General features: G+C 38.4%; 1 protein-coding gene across 1 annotated transcript in view; it reads left to right on the top strand.

Annotated features, from left to right (window-relative positions):
- Positions 1–21759, top strand: part of DIPK2B (divergent protein kinase domain 2B) — a 224595-nt gene that overhangs the window by 181771 nt on the left and 21065 nt on the right. Inside the window, exons 3-4 of the mRNA XM_053706501.1 lie at positions 7333–7506; positions 9480–9768. Of these exons, the coding sequence (XP_053562476.1) occupies positions 7333–7506; positions 9480–9768 (463 nt within the window). The remainder of the gene's footprint in view (positions 1–7332; positions 7507–9479; positions 9769–21759) is intronic.

Genomic DNA, 21759 nt, shown 5'->3' with positions numbered 1-21759 from the left:
AAACTAACCCCAGAAAAAACACAAGGGTGGTGTCTCGTTGACTCTCACCACCATAAAAGAAATCAGGTAAGTATAAATTATGTTTTCTTTCATACAGGTCTTGAAAGTCCACAATCCATAACTCATGGGAACTAACACCCAAGCTGTGGAGTCATAACATAAAGGGAGGGATTTAAAAAACATCTTTTCCACTGAAAAATAAATACACAGCCTCAAATAAACATATTCTTCCTTAAATTAAATAAATACATACATATATAGATACACACATATATATAAATAAATATATATATATATATATATATATATATACACAGTCATGTGCACCTAAAAAACGCAAACAGCCAAACAAATCTAACTGAGACAACTGCCTGAAGAAACTTCTATCAAAGTCTGCTTCAGAAGAAGCAGAAACGTCAAAAAGGAGAACTGAATAAGAAATCAAAGAAAACTGCCTAGCAATTTAGATAAACTGAAGCCTAATTCTTAAAAATCCAAGAAGTTGCAAGTGACCTAGAAGAATGAGCAGAAATCCGCTGCAGCGGAGGCAGACCTGCCTCCAAAAAGGTTTGAAAAACAAAAGTTTTATCAAAAGGGCTAAAGAAACAGCAGAAGTCTTCCGACCCTTCCTAGGATCAGAAGGAAGAACAAACTAAATTTTTTTCTAAAATCCTAGTAGCAACATCGAAATATTCAAGTGCCCAAACAATCCAAGTGATGCAAAGAAGGGACAACAATCTCTCAGCTTGTCTGAAGAAACCACCTTAGGAAAGAAATAAAAATGAAGACCAAAAAACAGCCTTATCTTGAAGAAACATCAGATAAGAAGGATCACAAAAAAGAGCAGGTAACCCAGAAATTATTCTAGCAGAAAAAATAGCCAAAAGAAATAACACTTTCCAAGAAAGTTGGAAAATGACCAGTCTATCTATAGGTTCAGTAAGGAGGAACCTGCCATACCCATAACACCATAAAAGGATTCTATGGAGGAGAAATTGGTTTGATAACAGATTAATATGAACCAGGGCCTGAACAAAACAAAGAACATTAGGAAGATTAGTAATCTTTCTGTGGAACAAAACTGAAAAAGCAGAAAAACTGCCCCTTTAGAGAACTGGGAGATAGACCCTTATCTAGACCATCCTGCAAAAACTATAGAAACCTAGGAATTCTTAAAGAATGCCAGAAAAAAACATGATTAAAACAACATGAGATAAAAAAAACTTTCAAAATATCATAGTTGCAGACTTAAAAGCGTGAATCAGGGTTTTAATCACATAATCAGTGAAAGTCCTATGCCTAAGAATCAAGCGATTAATTTCCATGTCTTCAAGTTCAGAGACTTGAGATCTAGATGGAAAAAATAGACCTTAAAAGGTTTTACCCCAGATAAAGAGGCCAATGAGGCCTACAAAAAACACAAAGATAAAACTTTTAAGATGGACCAAGATTAAAAAAGCTCTATGAGAAAAAAAAACCCAGACAAATAAAGAGAAAACTGCTAAACCAATTGCAGAGAATCTCTAATCACTAATTGTGCCTAAACATAAAAAAGGGATGCAAATGCAGTGAGCTACTGATGGAAAAGAAGCAGGATTCCAGAACAGGCACACATTCTAAACTATATTATGCATGAATCCACCAGCAATAAACACATTAGGATAGAATCTTAATGTCTCCTAGAAAAGACACACTTCAAGGTAATCCTAAAGGATAAGGATATTTAGGTATAGGATTAGGTACTAATACAAATTGCTTCCAATTTGAGACCAAGTACTTTTATAATACAGTCTAAAATGCTTAAGCCTTAAATAATAAAGAAAATACCCTTATTTCTTGGCATAAAGATCTGGTTCAGCCCTGAGACAAAAACAGGGACAACCAAAACAATGTTCTTCAGCCCTGGACCCAAAAGATAAAAGCAGCCACCTTAACAGTCTCCTTTTAAAACTAACAGTCATAGCTGGATTAAACCTTACAACCTTCAGCTTCCACACTTTTTTTGATAATTCCTGCACCATGGGACTCTTGCCAAAGAGTTTCAGGTTAGCTGATCAATTAGGAGGAATTTGCTTCTTACAAAAAGAAAAAATCCCAATCTCTTGAAAGACAAAGGAATTTATCCAGAAGTCCTGTTTTACTTCATACTGAAATATATGCAAAAAATTATATCAAGTTTATAAAACAAGAATCAGTATACACAAAACACCTGCATATACTACTTCACTCGAGCGTTAACTGCACTAGAAGTAAGCTTTTTGTGTGCGTTGGGTTGCGCTTATATTACAAGTTATATATATATTATTTATATACTTTATTTATGAAGCACCAACATATTCCGCAGCGCTGTCCATTGGTACAATTAATTTAAATAAAACTTGTAAGAGACGGACAAAATTTACAAAAACATACAGGAGAAATTGAGGACCCTATTCCCATGGGAACTTACAATCTAGAAGGGTAGGAGGTTGAGAAAGAGGAGGTGAGGACTGCAAGATTGAGAAAGATGTTAATGCAGAGTTAGATGAGGGAAGTGAAATTAATTTATTATTGAGTTGGGTGGTAGGCTTCTCTGAACAAAAAAGTCAGGGAGCATTTAAAGGAAGAAAGATTTGGGCAAAGCCTGACAGCACGAGGGAGAGAGTTCCAGAGGGTAGGTGCTGCATAACAGAAGTCCTGCAGTCTAGCATGGGAAGAGATGATAGTTGAAGATGCAAGGAGCAGGTTATTGTTGGATCTTAGTGGGCGGGCTGGAGTATACTTGTTTATTAGAGAGGGGATTAGAAGGAGCTCAGTCTTGGACATGTTAATCTTTAGGTGGTGAGAGGCCATCCAGGAAGAGATACCAGGTAAGCAGTCGCTGACATGAGACAGGACAGAGGGAAAGAGAGCAGGTGTGGAGAGGTAGATTTGGGTGTCATCAGCATAGAGGTGATATTTGAAGCCATAACTGTTGATAAGTTTACCCAGTGAAGAAGTATAAATGGAGAAGATTAGAGGACCCAGAACAGATCCTTGAGGTACTCCAACAGACAGAGGCATTGGAGAGTAGGAGTCGCTGGCAAATGACACAGAGAAAGACCTGTGAAAAAGATAGGAGTGAATCCAAGAAAGAGCAGTGCCACAGAGGCCAAAAGAGCTAAGGGTCTGTAGGAGGAGGGGGTGGTTAACTGTGTCGAAGGCAGCTGAGAGGTCAAGTAAGATGAGTATAGAGTAGTGGCCAATACTTTTAGCAGAGAGAAGATCGTTAGTAACCTTGGTAAGGGCAATCTCAGTTTGCGTGTTTGAAAGAAGATAGGAATGAACCGGTGAGGGAGAGAGACCTCATATCTTTGAGCCCTTATAACTTTTTTATGCAATATTTTTTGTTTTATTTTTATTAGATAGTGTTATTATGAGTGTAACTGTACTTTGTAATGTATTTTTGATGTTTCGGGACATTTTTTTTTTTTTTGGCGAAACAGTTAACCAGAGCTCTGAGGTTGTGCTAACACGAAGCATGTTTACTTCAATTGCACTCAATCGATCTTGTTTCCTTTAACTTGTAATAGCAGCAAAAAACCCAACATGCGCAAACACCCGCGATAAACCCCTTATCGCTTGTGCTCCACTCATACTCTAGCCCTTTATTGTGACATTTCTCTTTTTTACCATGTCTGATTTAATATTGATGATTTATTTATACACTGTAGCCACCATTTGCTCCTTTTATGATTGAGCTGCAGTGCCTCTTGATCATAGCACAAGCGTTTTGTTCAACATTGTATTATTATGCAACCGTTAAAGTTCATAATGATTATTTTCTGTTTCTGAAAATGCCCTCCACTAATATTGGCACCCTTGGTAAATTTGCGCAAAGAAGGCTGTAAAAAATTGTCTTTATTCTTTAACCTTTTGATCTTTTGTTAAAAAAATACACAAAAAATACTCTGCTCTCATGGATATCAAATGATTGCAAACAGGTTTATCAAAAAAAAAAATCTTTGTTAAATATATGTGTGGCACAATTATTGGCACCCTTTTAGTCAATACTTTGTGATACCTCCCTTTGCCAAGATAACAGCTCTGAGTCTTCTCCTATAATGCCTGATGAAGTTTGAGAATACATGCCAAGGGATCTGAGACCATTCCTATATACAGAATCTCTCCATATCCTTCAAATTTTGAGGTTGACGCTAGTGGACTCTCCTCTTCAGTTCACTCCACAGGTTTTCTATAGGGTTCAAGTCAGTGGACTGGGATGGCCATGGCAGGACCTTGATTTTTTTTGGCCAGTAAACCATTTTTGTGTTGATTTTGATGTATGTTTTGGATCATTGTCGTGCTGGAAGATCTAATGATGGTCCATTTTAAGCTTTCTGACTGAGGCAGTCAGGTGTCCATGATGCCATGTAGCCAAACAAAATGTCCATATTAAAAATATTGTTATTATATTGGCAATGTCAAATAAAATTAAAGAAAAAATATTTGGGCCTATAGATATATGTGTAATGCTAAATTAACCCAATGGTGTTCAGCTGTTTCATCACAGGACCATGGCCGGACTGGGACCAAAAACAGACCCAGGCATTTCTAGTAATAATGATCCTTCAGCCCCCCCCCCCTTTTGTACTTTAATTATACCCCAAACTGACAAGTATACTGTACTAGTTTGATTTAGGGATAAAATGTAAAGTTTGCAACATCCTTCTGTTACTGTATTTTGTAAACTGGTTGTTCGTAAACAGAAAAAAAATGATTTCATATTTCAGATAGAGAATACAACTTTTCAGTTTATGTCTATTATCTAATTTGCTTAATTTGCGTATTATTCTTTGATGAAGGAGCAGCAAAGCACTACTGGGAGGTAGCTAAAAGCCAATCAAAAGATGCATATATGTGCAGCTACCAATCAGCAGCTTCTGAGCCTACCTAGGTATATTTTGCATCAAAGGATACAAAGAGAACAAATTAGATAAAATAAATCAATTGTAAAGTTATTTAAAATGACACACTCTGAATAATGAAAGAAAAGATTTGGGTTTGATGCCGCTATTGAAATTCACACTTACAGTGCCAAATAAATGTATGTGAACCCTTTGAAATTAGTTGGTTTTCTGAATGAATTGGTCATAAAATGTAATCTCATCTTCATCAATGTCATAAGTATAGACAAACACAATTATAATTTGTCATGTCTTTATTGAACACATCCCATTAAACATTCACTGTGCTGTGGAAAAAGTAAGTGAACACTTGGATTTAATAGCTAGTTGATCCTTCTTTGCTGCAATTAGCTCAACCAAGTGTTTCTAGTAGCTTTGCATTAGACCTTCACAGCATTCAGGAGGAATTTTGGACCACTTTTCATTAGAGAACTGCTTCAGCTCAGCCATATTCTTAGGATGTCTGGTGTGAACAGTTCTCTTAAGGTCATTCCACAGCATCTGTATGGGGTTAAGGTCTGGGCTCTGACTGGGTCACTCCAAAAGGCAGATTTTCTTTTTTTGAAGTCATTCTGCAGTGGATTTGCTTAGATGTTCAGAATCCTGCTGCATCACTCAACTTCTACTGAGGTTCAGCTGGCGCACAGCCACCCTGGTATTTTCCTGTAGGATATCTTTATAAATTTGGAAATTAATTTTCCCTCAATTATGGCAAGTGGTCCAGGCCCTAAAGCAGCCCCAAATCATGATGGTTCCTCCACCGTACTTATCCGTTGATATGCGGTGCCCTTGCCAATGTGGTCTTTCGCAAACTTAAGGTGCACATCAATGTTTTTTTTTGGGAAAGCACCATGCTTGTTCAATGTTTTCCGTATAATAGACTCATGAACAGATATTTTAACCAGTTCCAATGATTTCTTCAAGTTTCTTAGCTGTCACTCTAGGGTTCTTTTTTTCCTCATTGAGAATTTAGTGGTGTGTCCTTTGAGACACCTTGGCTGGACGGCCACTTCTAGGGAGAGTAGCCACAGTATTAAATCGTCTTCATTTATAGACAATTTGTCTAACAGTGGACAGATGAATGTCTAAGCTATTTAAAATAACTGTGTAACCCTTTCCAGCTTTATGCAATGCAACAATTCTTGATTGCAGGTCTTTTGAGAGCTCTATTCACATCAACAGATGCATTTGGGAAAAGCAATCTCAAAATGTTTGAGTGCTTTTTATAAGTCAAAGTAGCTCTAACTGACACCTCCAATCTTGTTTCATTAATTGGATACCAGGTTTGCCAATTTCCAAATATAGTTAGCTTTTTTTTTTTAAAGTCATTAACCTAGGGTTTCGTACTTTTTCCAACCTATACTGTGAATATTTTAATGATATTTTCAATATGTACAAAAACAATACAATAATTTGTTTGTTATAAGTTAAAAAGATTGTGTTTGTTGTTTACTGTAACTTAAATGGACATCAAACCAGATTTAACACAAACGTAGATAAATGCAGTAATTTCTAAAGGATTCTCCTACTTTTTCTTGCCATTGTAAATAAGCAATAACTGTGTATTGTTCATCAGCCTGTGTAGTCACGATTGTTTAAAATAATAGGCACCTCAGTGCGGTGGGATTGGCCCTAACCTAGCTCACAGTCACAGTAAGGCAGTGAAAGTCAGGGCACTGGCCAGCAACTGTCCCAGGCCCACCAGACAAATGCACTGTCCCAGGCCCACCAGACAAATGCACTGTATGCCCTATGCTCAGTCCAGACCTGCACAGGACTGTTCATCATAATAGAACAATTCACATCTTGATCATAAGCATGTTGCAGTTCTGTTCATTATAAGACTGTCCTCAAAGAAATATTTATTGAGTACTGTTCATCACAATTAATCATAGTACTTTTGCTCACGGTACTGTTTACCACATGTATAAATGATAACAGAACTTTTCCTCTAGAGAGAGTGTGTGTGTGTGAGAGAGAGTGAGTGTGTGAGAGAGAGAGTGTGTGAGAAAGAGAGTGAGTGTGTGAGAGAGAAAGTGTGTGTGTGTGTGTGATAGAGAGTGAGTGAGTGAGTGAGTGAGTGTGAGAGAGAGAGAGAGAGAGAGAGAGAGAGAGAGAGAGAGAGTGTGCGCAAATATAAATAAAATAATAAACTACAATTTTTTTTATTTTTTTTTACATAATAGTTTACTAGTGCTGTCTAAATCAAATATCTTTTTTAGTGATAAGGTACATTTGAACCAATCCTGAATAAAGTACCATTTTCTAGCAATGTTTGCAAAAATATTAGGTTTAATTATTGCCACTTTGAACAATAGTACATTTTATCAGTGATGATACTTTGGGTTATAGTCCAGTCTTGTTGTACAAATCTGCAATAATCTTTTGTTACCCATTTTTATGGCAGAGTCTACAAACTCCATTTCTTCTATGTCCTTCCCAACGTCTTCTAGACAGAATTGTTCGCCGTTATACTGAAGTGTTTGATGCTGGTAGTGTCTACATGACTCACCTAACTGACAAAGACAAACTGAGGCTACTGTATACATTGTCAGTTAATGCACATCCAATTGTACTACAAGTAAGTGACCAATTTTACACTTCTTTAGTTGAAAAATAAGTACAGTACAAGGAGTGGTGATCTGTCAGACAGCATAATTTATAAACAACCTATTTATGTATAACCTATTTACATGTCACACCCTCTGTAATCAGTTAAAGAATATGTAAAATAAATGTTACATCAAATTAAATATAAAAAGAAACAAATTGTGTAAAAAACGGCAAACAATTTACTTGTTTTCTTGCTAAATATCCACTTAGAAATTATCAGTGTAGTCACCACCTGCAGCTAGATAACAGATCTACCTTTACAGAACATAAGTTGTACTGTCACTGCAGACTACCCCATTATCCCAGTTTTTTTGACAGACACACATTTTAGCCAATCAGTGCTGACTCATAAATAACTACACTAGAGCACTGGTTTTCAAACCTGTCCTCAGGCCTCCCCAACAGGTCAGGTTTTCTGGATTACCTTGGATTAGAGCTGGTAAAATAACTATGTTTACTAATCAGCTGATTGTTTAACCCAGTGTTTTTCAACCAGTGTGCCGTGAGAGATCCTCAGGTGTGCCACAGCAGACTGACAACAGTGTGACATATTTTTTAAACTTTGCTTGTTTTTTACTCCCAGTCAGGGGTAGTTTGTAGGAGGCATGGCATAACAGCACAATACATACAGTATGTGTGTGTTTGTGTGTATGTGTATATATATATGCTGTATTAGGCTACAATGTGTGATTTTTTTAAAATGTTGGGATGGTGGTGTGCCACAGGATTTTTTAATGTAAAAAAGTGTGCCACGGCAAAAAAAAAAAAAGGTTAAAAATCACTGGTTTAACCTGTGCTCTAGTTCAGATATTCTCAAAATGTGGCCTGTTAGGGTGGCCTGAGGACAGGTTTGAAAATCAGTGCACTAGAGTGAGCACGTTATCTATATGGCACACATGAACTAGCATCATAAAACTGTGGAAAAACTTTCACAATGCACTGAGATTAGAGGTGATTTTCAAGGATTCAGAAATAGCATATTAGCCTACCTAGGTTTAGCTCTCAACAAAGAACACCAAAAGAACAAAGCAAATTTGATGATAAAAGTAAATTGTAAAGTTGTTTAAAACGGCATGTGATCTCTGAATCATGAAAGTTTAATTTTGACTAGAATGTCCATTTAAAGGGACAGTAAAGTTAAAACTAAACTTTCATGAATCAGATAGGGTATGCAATTTTAAACAACTTTCCTATTTACTTTTATCATCAAATTTGCTTTGTTCCCTTGGTGGTATTTTTGAAAAGCTAAACCTAGCTAGGCTCAAACTGATTTCTAAACAGTTGAAAACCGCCTCCTAGCTCAGAGCATTTTGAAAGTTTTTCACAGTTAGACTGTGCTAGTTCACATGTGTCATATAGATAACATTGTGCTCACTCCCGTGAAGTTATTTAGGAGTCTTCACTGATTGACTACACCGCATGTCTGTCAAAGGCACTTAGATAAGGAGGCTGTCTGCAGAGGCTTAGATACAAGGTAATCACTGAGGTAAAAAGTATATTAATATATCTGTGTTGGTTATGCAAAAACGGGGAATGGGTAATAAAGGGATTATCTATCTTTTAAATAAGAAATTTTTTGGTGTAGACTGTCCCTTTAAATTGATTTACTTCCTAGTAAACTTCGACCCTGACAATACTAATTAACAAAATATGTCACATGAGTGTTGTCTTTAGTTTCTTATGCACTGGGGCATCTGCTGCCAACCAAACCACAACACTCTAACATAGAACATGCCATAGAACTACACCTCAAAATGTGCTGCTCCCACACAAAATCCTGCTTCATTAGTCCCAATTATCATATGCCAAAATACATACCTATGTCAAATGGATGTAATTAATTGTTATCTTAAGGTGTTCACTTTATTTTTTTTAGTTCATAAATCATACATTTAGAATGTCTGTATTACATGTTTGTCTAATTAGTTGTTGCTGTTCTAGATATTTCCAGGAGCTGAGGGGTGGCCATTCCCAAAATACTTGGGCTCATGTGGACGGCTCTTTCTAAGCACCAGCATTATGCCTTTAACTGCTTTCTACAGCTCTCCTCCTGATACAGCTGCAGATTTGGCCTATCAGCTTCTTCAAATAATTCACTATCTAAGAAATAATGACCTGAACTATTTATTTTACTTTACCGATGTTGACGTGGGTACATTTGGTACTTATAGTGATGGACGCGTGTTCATCAGGAATGCGAGCCGGCTTGGAGTTATCGACTTACAACAGAGTATGTTTGCTTTTATATATGTTGTATATGTAACTGAAAATGAGTTATGAGATGCCAAGTGCAATTACTGTTTTGTGTGGGTTACAGACAGGTAAGGGGAGTAAAATCATTATTAATACTACCAAGTGCCCTGCTCTGAATCTTCTCCAAGACAAAACATATACGTAACGTCAACGGCATATATGCATGCTAGAATATTTGTATATAACCCAAAATAATCTACAAGATTCCATATAATAACATTTAGGGGGAAATGATTTATAGTTATTTACTGATCCATTTCTTCATCGTTGATAGGTACATAATGTTAAGGCTTCTAGAAATACGTAGAAACCCTCCCACAAGTCTGAAGGAAGTGTCCCTTTCCTTTATATAATTTTCACCGTCCTGTTGGAGCTAGTTGATACACAGCCAATGTTTCCCATTTGAAGTCGATGTCTTAGTACTGTTTTTATATGACTTTCCTGAAAAATAAAGTGTGTATAAAAGGAAGAATAAGTTATATTGAATAATCTTTTCTACAGAAGACTGAAGATGACAAGCCCATGAAGCAGGCTATAGCCCTAGTAAAATAAGCTTGCACCTTAAAAGGAGGAGGTTGTATCCTAGGATCATATGGCTCAAAGAACAATTATAACTGTCTGAAAAAAATTGGAATATTTTAATGTATTCCAAAGCCAAACTGGGGACAAAAGAAAATCTAATAAAAACGATGATTCAATAGAATGGTTTGGTTAGCCTTCTTTAGTGGCTTTTAGTGGCTACTTCAAAGTTCTGTGCTGTAAAGAAGCGCAAATTAGGATAGAAAAAAACATAATTTATGTAAGAACTTACCTGATAAATTCATTTCTTTCATATTGGCAAGAGTCCATAAGCTAGTGACGTATGGGATATACAATCCTACCAGGAGGGGCAAAGTTTCCCAAACCTCAAAATGCCTACAAACACACCCCTCACCACACCCACAATTCAGTTTAACGAATAGCCAAGTAGTGGGGTGATAAAGAAAGGAGTAAAAAAGCATCAACAAAGCAATTTGGAAATAATTGTGCTTTATACAAAAATATCATAACCACCATAAAAAGGGTGGGCCTCATAGACTCTTGCCAATATGAAAGAAATTAATTTATCAGGTAAGTTCTTACATAAATTATGTTTTCTTTCATGTAATTGGCAAGAGTCCATGAGCTAGTGACGAATGGGATAGCAATACCCAAGATGTGGAACTCCACGCAAGAGTCACTAGAGAGTGAGGGATAAAAATAAAAACAGACATTTTTCGCTGAAAAAAATTAATCCACAACCCAAAATATAAGTTTATTCTCATGAATGAAAGGAAAAACTTAAAATATAAGCAGAAGAATCAAACTGAAACAGCTGCCTGAAGAACTTTTCTACCAAAAACTGCTTCCGAAGACGCGAATACATCAAAACGGTAGAATTTAGTAAATGTATACAAAGAAGACCAAGTTGCTGCTTTGCAAATCTTATCAACTGAAGCTTCATTCTTAAAAGCCCACAAAGTGGAGACTGATCTAGTAAAATGAGCTGTAATTCTCTGAGGCGGGGCTTGACCCGACTCCAAATAAGCATGATGAATCAAAAGCTTTAGCCACGATGCCAAGGAAACGGCAGAAGCCTTCTGACCTTTCCTAGAACCAGAAAAGATAACAAATAGACTAGAAGTCTTCCTGAAATCTTTAGTAGCTTCAACATAATATTTCAAAGCTCTTACCACATCCAAAGAATGTAAGATCTCTCAAAAGAATTCTTAGGATTAGGACACAAGGAAGGGACAACAATTTCTCTATTAATGTTGTTAGAATTCACAACCTTAGTTAAGAATTTAAATGAAGTCCGCAAAACCACCTTATCCTGATGAAAAATCAGAAAATGAGATTCACAAGAAAGAGCAGATAATTCAGAATCTCTTCTAGCAGAAGAGATGGCCAAAAGGAACAACACTTTCCAAGAAAGTAGTTAAATGTCCAAAGAATACATAGGCTCAAATGGAAGAGCCTGTAAAGCCTTCAAAACCAAATTAAGACTCCAGGGAGGAGAGATTGATTTAATGACAGGCTTGATACGAACCAATGCCTGTACAATACAGTGAATATCAGGAAGCTTAGCAATCTTTCTGTGAAATAAGACAGAAAGGGCAGAGATTTGTCCCTTCAAGGAACTTGCAGACAAACCCTTATCCAAAAGAATGCCCGGAGAGTTTATGAATAGAACACCATGAAATGTAAGTCTTCCAAACTCGATAATAAATCTTTCTAGAAACACATTTACGAGCCTGTAACATAGTATTATTCACTGAGTCAGAGAAACCTCTATGACTAAGCAATAGGCGTTCAATTTCCATACCTTCAAATGTAATGATTTGAGATCCTGATGGAAAAATGGACCTTGAGACAGAAGATCTAGCCTTAATGAAAGTGGCCAAGGATGGCAACTGGACATTCGAACAAGATCCACATACTAAAACCTGTGAGGCCATTCTGGAGCTACCAGTAACACAAACAATTGTTCCATGATGATTTTGGAGATCACTCTTGGAAGAAGAACTAGAGGCGGGAAAATATAAGCAGGTTGATAACACCAAGGAAGTGTCAACGCATCCACTGCTTCCGCCTGAAGATCCCTGGACCTAGACAGGTACCTGGGAAGTTTCTTGTTTAGATGTGAAGCCATCAGATCTATTTCTGGAAGACCCCACATCTGAACAATCTGAGAAAATACATCTGGATGGAGGGACCACTCCCCCGGATGTAAAGTCTGACGGCTGAGATAATCCACTTCCCAATTATCTACACCTGGGATATGCACTGCAGAAATTAGACAAGAGATGGATTCCACCCAAGAAAATATTTGAGATACCTGTTTCATAGCTAGGGGACTGTGAGTCCCACCCTGATGATTGACATATGCCACAGTTGTGATATTGTCTGTCTGAAAACAAATGAACGTTCTCTCTTCAATAGAGGCCAAATCTGAAGAGCCCTGAAAATTGCATGGAGTTCCAAAATATTGATTGGTAATCTCGCCTCTTGATATTTCCAAACCCCTTGTGCTGTCAGAGATCCCCAAACAGCTCCCCAACCTGAAAGACTCGCATCTGTTGTGATCACAGTCCAGGTTGGATGAACAAAAGAGGCCCCTAGAACTATACAATGGTGATCTAACCACCAAGTCAGAGATAGTCGAACATTGGGATTTAAGGATATTAATTGTGATATCCTTGTATAATCCATGCACCATTAATTCAGCATACAAAGCTGGAGAGGTCTCATATGAAAACGAGGAAAGGGGATCGCGTCCAATGCTGCAGTCTTGAGACCTAAAACTTCCATACACATAGCTACTGAAGGGAATGATTGAGACTGAAGGTTACGACAAGCTAAAATCAATTTTAATCGTCTGTTGTCTGTCTGTTAGAGACAGAGTCATGGATACAGAATCTATCCTGAAACCTAAAAAGGTGACCTTTGTCTGAGGAATCAAGGAACTTTTTGGTAAATTGATCCTCTAACCATGTCTTTGAAGAAACAACACTAGTTGATTTGTGTGAGATTCTGCAGAATGTAAAGACTGAGCTAGTACCAAGATATCGTCCAAATAAGGAAACACCACAATACCCCGTTGTCTGATTACAGAGAGTAGGGCACCGAGAACCTTTGAAAAGATTCTTGGAGCTGTCGCCAGGCCAAAAGGAAGAGCGACAAATTGGTATTGCTTGTCTAGAAAAGAGAATCTCAGAAACTGATAATGATCTGGATGAATCGAAATATGAAGATACGCATCCTGTAAGTCTATTGTGGACATATAATGCCCTTGCTGAACAAAAGGCAGAATAGTCCTTATAGTCACCATTTTGAAAGTTGGTACTCTTACATAACGATTCAAATTTTCAGATCCAGAACTGGTCTGAATGAATTTTCTTTCTTTGGGACAATGAATAAATTTGAATAAAACCTCAGACCCTGTTCCTGAAATGGAACTGGCATGATTACCCCTGAAAGCTATACTCAGAATCCATTGATTTTGGACAGAATTTAATCTGCCCCCTACCAGCTGAGATGGAATGAGGGCCGCACCTTCATGCAGACTTGGCTGCTGGCTTTGGTTTCTTAAACGGCTTGGATTTATTCAAATTTGAAGAAGGTTTCCAATTGGAAACAGATTCCTTGGGGGAAGGATTAGGTTTCTGTTCCTTAATTTGTTGAATGGAACAAAAACGATTAGAAGCTTTAGATTTACCCTTAGGTCTTTTATCCTGAGGCAAAAAAAACTCCCTTCCCCCCAGTGACAGTTGAAATAATCGAATCCAACTGAGAACCAAATGACTTATTACCTTGGAAAGAAAGAGATAGCAATCTGGACTTAGAAGTAATGTCAGCATTCCAAGATTTAAGCCACAAAGCTCTTCTAGTTAAAATAGCTAAAGACAATGATTTAACATCAATTTTGGCATCACAAATAAAATGATTAGCATGTTGAAGCAAGCGAAGGATGCTAGACAAATCAGAATCCATTTCTTGTTGCGCTAAATTTTCCAACCAAAAAGTTGATGCAGCTGCAACATCAGCCAAAGAAATTGCAGGCCTGAGAAGATGACCAGAATATAAATAGGCTTTCCTTAGATAAGATTCAAGTTTCCTATCTAAAGGATCTTTAAAAGAAGTACTATCTTCCATAGGAATAGTAGTACGTTTAGCAAGAGTAGAGATAGCCCCATCAACTTTGGGGATCTTTTCCCAAAACTCCAATGTAACTGCTGGCAAAGGATACAATTTTTTAAACCTTGAAGAAGAAATAAAAGAAGTACCAGGCCTATTACATTCCTTAGAAATCATATCAGAAATAGCATCAGGAACTGGAAAAACCTCTGGGGTAACCACAGGAGGTTTATAAACAGAATTTAAAATGTTTACTAGTCTTAATAACAAGAGGATTCGTTTCCTCAATATCCAATGTAATCAACACTCCTTTTAACAAAGAACGAATGTACTCCATTTTAAATAAATAAGTAGATTTGTCAGTATCAATATCTGAGGAAGGATCTTCTGAATCAGATAGATCCTCATCAAAGGAGGATAATTCAGTATGTTGTTGGTCATTTGAAATTTCATCAACTTTATGAGAAGTTTTAAAAGACCTTTTATTTATTAGCAGACGGGATGGCAGACAAAGCCTTCTGAAAAGAATCAGCAATAAAATCTTTTAAATTCACAGGTATATCTTGTATATTAGATCTTGAAGGAACAACAACAGGCAATGCACTATTACTGATGGACACATTGAATGAAAATATTTGGCGCCAAGTATGACGCACAACACAAACAGAACATTTTTTGGAGCTAACAACATCCGGAAATGACACACTCGTGTCATCAAAGACGCAACCTTGTGAAAGGACTCGGCGTCGACTAAGACGCTGGAAATTACGAATTTGCATCATCGAACATAACTTCGCGGCAAAAAAATCTCGCGCCAAAAGTGACACAATATACTTTGGCATTTTGCGCCCTCTCAAGCCTAATTTTGCCCGCTAATTAAAAAGAACAGTCAATTGAAAAAAGACTATACCCCAGGTAAGAATTTTTGTTCCTAAAAAATGCATTTCCCAGATATGAAACTGACAGTCTGCAAAAGGAAATATACTTAAACCTGACTCATGGCAAATATAAGTACAATACATATATTTAGAACTTTATATAAATACATAGTGCCAAACCATAGCTGAGAGTGTCTTAAGTAATGAAAAACATACTTAACAAAAGACACCCATCCACATATAGCAGATGGCCAAACCAGTACTGAAATGGTTATCAGTAGAGGTAATGGAATATGAGCGTATATCGTTGATCTGAAAAGGGAAGTAGGAGATGAATCTCTACGACCGATAACAGAGAACCTATGAAATAGATATCCCATGAGGAAAACCATTGCATTCAATAGGTGATACTCCATTCACATCCCTCTGACATTCACTGTACTCTGAGAGGAATCGGGCTTCAAAATGTTGAGAAGCGCATATCAACGTAGAAACCTTCTCTGACATTCACTGAACTTACTTCACCACCTCCATAGGAGGCAAAGTTTGTAAAACTGAATATTGGGTGTGGTGAGGGGTGTGTTTGTAGGCATTTTGAGGTTTGGGAAACTTTGCCTCTCCTGGTAGGGTTGTATATCCCATACGTCACTAGCTCATGGACTCTTGCCAATTACATGATCTAAACAAGATCTAAACATTGTCCCCTTTCCTGTTATCCATTATCCTGCTGGGAAAAACAGGCAAGAATAGCTATATTAGCCCTGAAACAAGTCATAAAGATCAATAACATTAAAGGTATAGCCACCAGCCCAATTGTCAAAAAGATCAATAACTTTAAAGTTAACTCATTCAAACAAATAATAGAAATAGAAATAGAATGGCATTCAAACATGCAATAGAAATGTATCTTGTATCTTGCTAAGCTGGTCACATCCAAAGGACAAACTAGATTTCTGAAAACAATTGGCACATCAGAATGAATAGTTATCTTCCACTGAAAATGGACCTGATTTTTGTTAGGGAACTAATAGATAATCCTTTATCAATGCCATAATAGGGGGAAAAAATCCAAGTTTTGTAGTGATGGGGAAAAAACATAATTAATGCTTACCTGATAAATGTATTTATTTCTTGACACGGTGAGTCCATGGATCATCTTAATTACTGTTGGGAATATCACTCCTGACCAGCAGGAGGAGGCAAAGAGCACCACAGCAAAAGCTGTTAAATACCACTCCCCCTACCCACAATCCCCAGTCATTCGACCAAAGGGAAAGGAGAAAGGAAGTAATCTAAGGTGCAGAGGTGCCTGAAATTTATAGAAAAGCAAACCGTCTGAAAAACAGGGCGGGCCATGGACTCACCATGTCAAGAAATCAATAAATTTTGTCAGGTAAGAATAAATTATGTTTTCTTTCTAATGACACAGTGAGTCCACGGATCATCTTAAATACTGTTGAGAACCAATACCCAAGCTAGAGGACACGGATGATAAGGGAGGGACAAGAAAGTTAACCTAAACAGAAGGCACCACTGCTTGAAGATGAAACAGCCCTCGTGGAATGAGTCGTGATTCTCTCAGGAGGCTGCTGACCAGCAGTCTCATATGCCAAGCGAATAACACTCCTCAACCAACAAGAAAGAGAAGTAGCAGTAGCTTTCTTACCCTTACGCTTCCCAGAAAAGACAACAAATAAAGAAGAAGACTGGCGCCTGCAAATAATATTTCAATGCACGAACCACAGGTTGTGCAACAAAATCTCTTTATGAGAAGAAGGATTAGGACACAAAGAAGGGACAACAATCTCTTGATTAATATTCTTATTGGAAACAACCTTGGGAAGAAAACCCAAGGCAGTAGACAGAACTACCTTATCAGAGTGAAAAATAAGAAAAGGCGATTCATATTGTAAGGCTGAAAGCTCCGAAACTCTTTGAGCCGAAGAAATTGCCACCAGAAACAAAACCTTCCAAGATAACATCTTAATATCCAAAGAATGCATAGGTTCAAATGGAGTCTGTTGAAGGACTCTAAGAACCAAATTAAGACTCCAAGGTGGAGTAGTAGACTTAAACACAGGCAGCATTCTAACCAAGGCCTGACAAAAAGAATGAAAATCTGGCACATCCACAGGGTGCTTGTGCAATAAAATAGATAAAGCAGAAATTTGACAATACAGGATACTAGCAGATAAACCTTTCTCCAAACCCTCCTGGAGAAAAGACAAAATCCTAGGAATCCTAACTCTACTCCACGAGTAGCCTTTGGATTCACACCAATACAAATATTTACACCAAATCTTATAATAAATCTTCCTAGTCACCGGCTTACAAGCCTGAATCATAGTCTCAATGACTGACTCAGAAAAGCAACGCTTAGAAAGAATCAAGCATTCAATCTCCAAGCAGTCAGCTTCTGAGAAATGAGATTTGGATGAAGGAAGGGACCCTGCAGAAGCAGGTCCTTCCTTTATGGAGGATGCCAATGTGGAAGGGAAGACATCTCCACCAGATCTGCAAACCAGATTCTGCGAGGCCATGCCGGAGCAATGAGAATCACCAATGCCCTCTCTTGTTTGACCCGAGCAATAACCAGAGGAAGAAGAGCAAACGGAGGGAGCACATATTCCAGACTGAAAGTCCAAGGAACTGCCAGAGCATCTATCAGAACCGCCTGAGGATCCTTTGACCTCAACCCATACCTCGGGAGCTTAGCATTCTGATGAGATGCTATGAGATCCAACTCCGGCTGCCCCCAACTGAGAATCAAGCTGGAAAATACCTCTGGATGAAGTTCCCACTCCCCTGGATGAAAAGTCTGTCTGCTCAGACAATCCGCTTCCCAATTGTCCACCTCTGGAATGTGGATAGCAGACAGACAACAGTTGTGAATCTCCACCCACTGAATAATCTTGGCTACCTCTGTTATGGCCAAAGAATTCCGAGTTCCTCCCTGATGATTGATGTAAGCCACTGCCATTATGTTGTCTGACTGAAACCTTATGAACTGGGTTGAAGCTAGCTGAGGCCAGGCTAGAAGAGCATTGAAAATTGCTCTCAGTTCCAAAACATTTATTGGAAGAACTGACTCCTCCCGAGTCCATAGACCCTGAGCCCTTAATGAACCCCAGACAGCACCCCAGCCCAACAAACTGGTATCTGTGGTTACAATCACCCAGGCAGGTCTGTGAAAGCAAGTTCCCTGAGAGAGAAGATCCTGAGATAACCACCATGGAAGAGAATTTCTGGACATCTGATCTAGAACAATCTTTGGAGATAGATCCGCATAATCCCCGTTCCACTGCCTGAGCAAGCATAACTGCAGAGGTCTGAGATGGAACCGAGCAAACAGAATGATGTCCATGACTGAAACCATCAGACCAATAACCTCCATGCACTAAGCCACTGACGGCCGAGGAAGGGACTGAAGAGCAAGACATGTATTGAAAATCTTTGACTTTCTTGCTTCTGTCAGAAAAATTTTCATCTCTAGAGAATCTATAATGGTCCCCAAAAATACCACTCTTGTAGCCGGAATTAAGGAACTTTTTCCTAAATTCCCCTTCCAACCGTGGGAGCGCAGAAAAGACAACAATAACTCTGTGTGGGAGTTTGCTAGTTGAAAAGATGGAGCCTGGACTAGAATGTCGTCCAGATAAGGAGCTACTGCAACACCCTTCAATTGAAGTAGCTCCAACAATGCTCCCAAGACCTTTGAAAAAATTCTGGGAGCTGTTGCCAGACCAAAAGGAAGCACTACAAACTGAAAATGTTTGTCTAGAAATGCAAATTTTAGGAACCTGTGATGATCCCTGTGAATGGGAATATGCAGATACTCATCCTTTAGATCCACTGTGGTCATGAACTGACCTTCCTGAACCAAAGGAAGAATGGAACAAATAGTTTCCATCTTGAAAGACAGAACCCTGAGAAACTTGTTTACACTCTTGAGATCTAAAATAGATCTGAATGTTCTATCCTATTTGGGAACGATGAAGAGATTGGAATAAAAACCCAGACCCGGAACAGGAACTATCACTCCCATGTCGGAAAGATTCTGAACTCAACGTAAGAACGCCTCTCCTTTTATCTGGTTTACAGATAACCTGGAGAGAAGAAACCTGCCTCTGGGAGGAAAATTCTTGAACTCCAGTTTGTAACCCTGGGACACGATATCTACCACCCAGGGATCCTGAACATCTCAAACCCAAGCTTGAGCAAAGAAAGAGAGTCTGCCTCCCACAATATCCCTTCCCAGATTGGGGGTAGACCCTTCATGATGATTTTGAGTCAGCAACAGGCTTCCTGGACTGCTTCCCCTTACTCCAAGACTGATTTGAGTTCCAAGATGGCTTGAACTGTTCCTGCTTGGAGGAAGAAGAGGAAGATTTACCAGAGCAGTTACAAAAGGAATGAAAATTACCCTGCCGACCCTTCAGTTTATTTCTTTTATCCTGAGGAAGAGAATGCCCCTTCCCTCCCGTAATATCAGAAATAATCTCAGCCAAACCTGGCCCAAACAAGGTCTTACCCTTGTAAGGAATAGACAAAAGCTTAGACTTAGAGGACACATCCGCAGACCAGGATTTTGACCATAAAGCTATGCAAGCTAAAATGGCAAAACCAGAAATTTTAGCTCCCAACTTGATGACCTGTAGAGAAGTATCTGCAATAAAGGAATTAGCCAACTTCAAAGCCTTGCTGAATAAAATCAGACAATGCATCAAACCAATATGCCGCTGCACTAGTAACCGTAGCAATACATGCAGCCAGTTGCCATTGATACCCCTGGTGAACATAAATCTTTTTAAGCAAAGCTTATAACTTCTTATCCATAGGATCTTTAAAGGAACAGCTGTCCTCAATAGGAATAGTGGTCCTCTTGGTCAAAGTGGAAACTGCTCCCTCCACCTTAGGAACCATCTGACAAGCTTCCTTAATAGAATCAGCAATAGGAAACATCTTCCTAAAAAAATGGAGAAAGGGGAAAAAGGAATCCCAGGCTTCTCCCATTCTCGTGCAATAATATCTGAAACACAATCTGGTATAGGAAAACTTCTGCCGAGGAAGGGACATCAAAAAACTTATTAAGTTCACTAGATTTCTTAGGAATAACCATGACTGACGCCTCAGAGTCATCCAAGATAGCCAAAACCTCCTTGAGTAACAAACGGAGGTTCTCCAGCTTAAACCTAAAGGAAACAACCTCAGGTTCAGAAGAAGGATTTACACTATCAGAATCCGAGATCTCACCCTCAGATGCTACTGAAGTATCTTCCTCCTCAGACTTATGAGAAGAAACACTATTGCAACAGAATAAGAAACTTTATACTTCCTCTTGCGCTTCCCCTGTAACATAGGAAAAGCAGACAAAGCCTCAGATACTGCCGAGAATATATGGGTAGCCATATCCTGCAAGGAAAAACGAACCTGAGACGAAACACAGGGCACTGCAGAAGATTGGGACGTATGAGGAGAAAGCTGCAGATTAGCCCGAACAGGAGACTCCTGAACAACATCCGCCCTAGACAATGAAGGCTCAGAATCAAAAAGTCTATCCTTGTAATGTAATGTTCTCTCAATACAAGAGAAACAAAAAGGGATAGGAGGCTCAACATTAGTATTTAAACATAGAGAACAAGCAACAGCTTGCAGGGCCTCTTGGTCCACTTTATTCCAAAGGAAAAAAACCTTAATCAATAAAATAAATTCTAATTTCAAATCAGAATATTAATGAAACAAAAAAACGTTACTGTCCCTTTAAATTTTAAACAGACTTTTTTTTTTTTTAAACTAGAGAATCCTTAAATAAACTGAACAACAAATCACAAAATGAATGCAAAAAGAGACACAAACGTTATAGTCCCTGAAATTCAGACAGAAACTTAAATATAAACAGAGCAACAGCCCCACAAAAAAACAACAAGCAACTTCCACACCTCAGCAAGCTCTGCTGAGGTGCCTACCTGACCTCCTTGCTGACGGAAACAAAGTCAGAAAATGATCCGGACCCCCATACAGTCGCACCGGAGAGAGCGTTGAACCACCTCTGTGGAGCTATGCAACAGAGCTGCAACATCCAGGAACAAAAGGAAACAGTTAAAAAGGCGCCAAATACGTCCTTGCGATCTCAGATAAGCCCGCCTATTGTGGACGTGGCCTAACAAACCTCATGGTAGACATTAATACACAAACAAAAAACATGTACACCAAAGAGAAAACATAATAAACTGAGCCAAACATCCCCAGTGCCTGCAAAACTGCCATACAATAAACCGTTAACCTAGAAGGCTGATTGTATATTTAGACAGAATTAACTGTCAAAGTGCCAAATTCTCCTATATCAAAACCAAGAAAGAAATAGGCACTTACCTCAAAAATCTGTCCGGCAGCAGGACAGCTCATTTGGTATAAGAGGGGCTTCCTACCTCACA

Source organism: Bombina bombina, chromosome 3 (genome assembly GCF_027579735.1).
Source record: "Bombina bombina isolate aBomBom1 chromosome 3, aBomBom1.pri, whole genome shotgun sequence".
Classification (NCBI taxonomy): Eukaryota; Metazoa; Chordata; class Amphibia; order Anura; family Bombinatoridae; genus Bombina; species Bombina bombina.
This window is presented reverse-complemented; position numbering and strand designations above follow the sequence as displayed.